Genomic DNA, 5,485 nt, shown 5'->3' with positions numbered 1-5,485 from the left:
GGAGAGGAGAGGAGAGGAGAGGAGAGGAGAGGAGAGAAGAGAAGAGAAGAGAAGAGAGCACATGAAAGATGCTTCACATCTCAGTCTCAGGTCACCAGGGAACTGCAAATTAAAACACCACCTGGACACCACTGCACACCTGCGGCGCCAGCCCTGGGGAACGTGCAGCAGTGAGACTCTCCCGGTCACAACAGCTGGGGACACAGTGGCACAGCCACTTTGCCGGCAGCTTGGCGGTTTCTAAGGCGCCGTACACTACTCTGTAATTAATTCTGTTGTACGTGCTATGAACTATATAAAAATGCATGTAAAAGCGTGGTGGGTGCACGGAAGCAATGAAAAAGCTAGTAAGACATTACGGGTGGCCTGGTCACCTCAGACAACACGGACGGGCTGTTGGCCTTATGCACTGTGCTCTTGTGTGACAAGGCACACGGCCTGCTGTCGCTGAAGGAGGCAGAGGTCCACCTCACAGGCCCTGCTCTCCTCAGACCCCCAGCAGCGACTCTGGGACAGCAGAGCAGCACACAAGAACCCCCGGCATTTCCTGGAAACAGTGCCAGCAGTCACAGGCTGAATTTCTTACCTGCAGTCTCAGCTACGTGTGCCAGCGGGCACACAAACACCTGGCCAGCTCGGGAAGGGCTGGAGTTAGAGCCAGGCGCAGTAGTGTACCCCTGCAGTGAAAGCTATTCAGGACGCTGAGGTGGAAGGATCACTTGAGTCCACAAGTTCGAAGCCAGCCTGGGCAACACAACAAAACCCTGTCACAAATTTTAAAAAAAAGAAGAGGAAGCAGTACTACTCGGGAGGCTGAGGCAGGAGGATGGTAAATTAGAGTCCTGTCCAGAAAATTCAGCAAGACCCTGCCTCAAAATAAAAAAACTACAAAGGGATGGGGAGGTAGCTCAGCACTCCCTAGGTTCCATCTCCAGCACTGCCAAATCAGGCAGCACGGAGCGCCCAGAGTCAGGTGCTAATATCGGCCAATGGGGAAAGGCCACCTTTTAAACAAGTGATACTAGAAAACTGTCTGCCCATGCCAAAGAACAAAGCTAGCACATACAAAAGGTAATTCCGGAACGGCGCGGAGGCCGCACACACCTGTAATCCCAGCTACTTGGGATGCTGAGGAAGACCTCGACCTCAAGACCAGCATGGACAACTTATTAAGATCCTGTACCAAAGTGAAATTTTAAAAGGGCTTGGGACGCAGCTCAGTGGTAGCTGCCAAGTTTGGGTTCAATCCCACCCCACCCATTCCCACACTCCTGTCATGAGCAGAGCACAGGTGTGGGGCCACGGCTCAGGGGCAACAGAGCTGCAGCCCCCGGTAACCCCGCCCCCAAATAACAAGCCTCTGAGGATGTGGACAAATTCGAGCTCACGTGCACCGCTGGGACGGATGTAAAATGATGCTGTTTCTGGGGGTGTTCCTTGGAAAAATCAAACATAGAATTTCCACAGGATCCAGCAATTCCACTTCTGGAACTGAAAATAAGTTCTCCAAAGAGATACCCTAATGGGTTTCCAAATTCACAGCAGCATTTCAGCTGAGCTGAAACAAGGAGTCAACCAACATGCCCTGCTTAGATGGGTGTAAAAGCAAATTGCGCTGGACTATTACTCAGTCATAGAAAAGGAAATTCTGCCACCTGCTACAACATGGACCGACTGGAGGAACCCACCAAATGACATACGCAACCCCAAAATGCTGCACAATTTCACTTACTTGATGCCCCTTAGACAGTTGATTCATAGAGTAAAACGCAGAGGGGCAGCTGCCGGCTGCAGGAGGGGCTGGAGCAACAGTTCAGTGGAAGAGCTCGTCCATTAAGCAGACAAAAGAGCTCTGGAGACCAACGGGTTCGGGCTGCACTGCATCAGGAACTCATTTTTAATTTGTTTTTGTTTCTCTAGCATGTGGGATCAAACTCAGGGCTTCAAGCAGGCAGGGCAAGTGCTCTGCCAGTGAGCTACACCCCAGGCCCACGAATGGATTTTTAACACCACCGAGCTCTACACTCAGAAATGGTGAAGTCGGTTTGTTTTTGTGTTTGGGGTTTTTTGGGTTTTTTTTTTTTTGTGGTACCTGGTATTTAACCAGGGCCTTCACACTGAGTACAACCCCAGCCTATTTTTCAGTTGTAAGTTCTGAGACAGGGTCTCACATGTGTAAGTAACTAAGTTGGCCAGGCTGGGCTAGAACTTGTGATCCTCCTACCTCAGCCTCCCAGAGTGCTAGGTTGTGAGCACGGGACCACTAGGCCCAGCTCCGTCAGTACATTTTGTTTATGTGTATCTAACACAATTAAAAAAAAAAAAAACTGGGACAAAATTTAATTTAAAAATTCCATACGAGACCTTATAATTCAACTAATAAACTCTTATAATTCAATTAATAAAGACAAGGGAGGGGAATGGAGAAAAAAAAGAAAATATATTATATACAGGTACAAATTCCCTATGATGAATGTGATCATTACATGTATCAAAAGCATACCAATAAATTTTATTTCTGGGTCAGGGTCTCGCTATGTAGTTTGGGCTAGTCCTGAACTCATTATGTAGGCCAGGATGGCCGTGAACCCTCCTACCTCAGCCTCCTCCCAAGTGCTGCGGTTACAGGTGCACGCCACCAAAATTAGTTTTTAAAAGACGAATAAGTGGATGGAAAGGTGGGCCGAGGATCTACAGAGACACTTCTTCGAAGCTGCTGGGCAGTCACAGGCACACGAAAGGATGGACAAGGTCATTACTCATCAAAGAAACTCCAGGCCGAACGACATCTCACCCCTCACACCACTGCCCCAGCCATCACCAGAAGCCAGCAACCAGCTGCCCGCTGTGGCGGAAGGGACGATGGCATCCTGGCAGGCGACTCGGCAGGTGACTGCTGCTTCTGCTCCCAGGCCCCTCTTCCCGGGCTACCCCAACTCCCCAGCTCGATGGTGAGTTCAAGGCTGGCACGGACCCCAAAGGTCAGCGCAGATGCTCTAGGGGAAAAGCTCAGTCTAGCAAGCCCACCCCAGCTCCAATGCCCGCTTAAGCCCCAAGGGTCCAAGCTCCCTTCAGGAGCAGAGGGAGGTGCGCTACTCACTACTTCTGGTTTATTACAACCCACGAGGGAGAAGCATCGGGAGAGGCTCAAAGAACACGAGAAGGGGCAGAGCTTCTGCGCCCTTCCCAGGCCTGCCCCAAGCTGGCCCTTCCCTGACCCACCAGCTGGGGTACTCCCCAAACCCTGATCTCCTAGTTGAAGGGTTTTATGGAGATTTCACGAGTGATCAAATCACTGCCACTGGTGACTAACTCAACCCTAGACCCTCCCCAGGCTGACAGAGATCAGAGAGGTTTGAAAGTTCCAACCTTCTAACACTTTTTGCTTGGTTGGTTTTGGTTTTTTGATCCAGGTTGGCCTTGAACTCACTATTCAGCCTTGATGATCCTCCTGCCTCAGCCTCCCAAGTGTGCTGGGATTACAAACTTGCACTACTACACCCCACAACTGGCTCAGCCCTCAAATCCTGCTGGTCTTTCCTCCATTTCCTCTGGAGCCCAGTCTCTATCCCAAAGCTATGAGGGGGCAGCTACCAGTCACCTTATTAGCATACAAAGACACTCTCTTGTCACCCTGGAGATTCCCAAGGTTTTAGGAGCTCAGTGACAGGACAACAGTTTTTCCTATCACCCTTGCAAAATCAAATCAAATCAAATCCAGGCCGGACGTGGTGGCAGACACCTGTGATCCCAGCACTCGGGAGGCTGAGGCAGGAGGATTACCTTGAGCTCAAGGTCAGCCAGGGCTACATGGTGAGTTCAAAGTCAGCCTGCAGTAGTGAGACCCTGACTCAAAAAAAAATCCATTCAAGTGATGGTCACCTAGGTCTGTGAGCCACTGCAAACACAAGCTGCACCCTTCAACGGATGAAATGTAGTAGGGTGTGTGAACCGCATCCCAAAACAGCCGGGGGTGTGTGCTGTGCCCAGAAGACAAAGGTGCTTGCAGAGCTTAGCAGAAGGGAGAAGAGCAGCATCAGGACGCACTGGTAAAGACCGACCTGCGACAGGGACCGCTCTCGCAGCCCTGCACCAGCCTGCTGGCCCGGAGGCCCGGCTCTGCCCCTGCAACGGGGACACTGAGCCTGGGAGCCAGTGTGTGGCCCTCCGCCTGGGAGAAAGAGCGCAGGCAACTGCAGGTGCCCGGGGAGCTGTGACCTCCACGCCACCTCAGACCCTCAAAGTCCCCGCCTCCCACAGCCTGGTGCCGGAGAAAGGGTGGCAGGCAGCAACCCCACCGTGACATTCTCAAGACCCTGCCGACCTGCAGCCCGAGGCCTGGGGAGGACCGGGGTGGGCGGGATCCACAGACACAGAATTCTGCCAGTCATCCTACCTTCCCGTGGCAATGATGTGAGGTCCGGCAAGAGAGAGCTTGGGGCTGGTCCTGACAGCCCGGACGGAGGCCCAGTATCTTCCCGCAGGCCCCGACGGCTCCTGGCCGGCCCCAAGCCTCCCGGAGGCCGCCAGCCTGCCGGGCAGCTGGAGGCGGAGAACCCTGGCAAGCAGCTTCATCCTGCGGTGTGTGGGCCGGAGGTTTCTCGCTCTGATGGTGCCCGGCCAGCTCGGCGGCAGCAAATGCCCTGCTCAGGGAGGCGGCTGGCCTTGGCTTCCAGGGCTCAGTGACGGAAGGAATTCATGACTCGACCTGAAGTCACACAGCCTGACCTCTCTCAGAAGCAAATGAGGGGAAGCCAGGGCCGGAGCACTACCTGTCTGTGGGAGGGCAGTCCCACGGCCCCATCTCCAGCCTTAACCACTCATCCAGGCCTGGCCGCCTCTGCCTAGCCTCCCTCTGGGCCAAGAGGTCCCAGCACGTGGCTGTCAGCAGGCCTGGGAGGCTGCCAAGGGGCACAGAGGCCCTGGCCCGGCAGCGAGGATAAGGAAGTCGGCGGGTGCCATGGGCCGGAGGGAGTGGCAGGTTTCGAAGATGCACAGCTCAGGTCTGGGGTGGGGCCTCTCCCAAGTGTTTGTTCCTTCTACGCTACTGTGGCCAGCATCAAAGGCTCCAGGAGCAGAGGGAGGAGGGAGTAAGTCCCCATCCCTCCCTTAGCAACTCGAAGCCAGGTTTCCTTTCCGCTCTGGGCCACTCCCCCAGACAAGCTCATTTTGCAGCCAATCTCAGACAGCACAGCCTGGCAGCACCCGGAAACATTTTAGCACTGCTTCTAAAAGACAGCCTCATTGTTAAAAAAAAAAAAAAAAAAACCACACACACACAAGCCCGGTGCACCTGTAGTATCACCTACTTGGGAGGCTGGGTTAAGAGGATCCCTTAAGCCCAGCAGTTTGAGCTTGTCTCTAAATAAATAAACACAAGCACCAAGCAGTAATCCCAGCTAAAATATGTAACGCAAGCCCCTTAACAGCACCAAATAACAAGTGTCTGTCCACATTTCAATTTGCCGTGGCTAAACGCTGAGAA

The 5,485-nt window shown here is 53.2% G+C and overlaps 1 protein-coding gene across 1 annotated transcript in view; it reads right to left on the bottom strand.

The window, feature by feature from the left end:
* The window catches only part of Acot7 (acyl-CoA thioesterase 7), a 70,129-nt gene extending 65,021 nt beyond the window's left edge, over window positions 1-5,108 (bottom strand). The window contains exon 1 of the mRNA XM_005404096.2: window positions 4,397-5,108. Within this exon, the coding sequence (XP_005404153.1) occupies window positions 4,397-4,575 (179 nt within the window). The 5' untranslated portion in view covers window positions 4,576-5,108. The remainder of the gene's footprint in view (window positions 1-4,396) is intronic.
* Window positions 5,109-5,485: the final 377 nt, after the last annotated feature.

The sequence above is a fragment of the Chinchilla lanigera genome, unplaced genomic scaffold (genome assembly GCF_000276665.1).
Source record: "Chinchilla lanigera isolate Chin_1 unplaced genomic scaffold, ChiLan1.0 scaffold00085, whole genome shotgun sequence".
NCBI lineage: Eukaryota > Metazoa > Chordata > Mammalia > Rodentia > Chinchillidae > Chinchilla > Chinchilla lanigera.
Note: the sequence above shows the minus strand (reverse complement) of the source record. Positions and strands in the feature narration are given on the sequence as shown.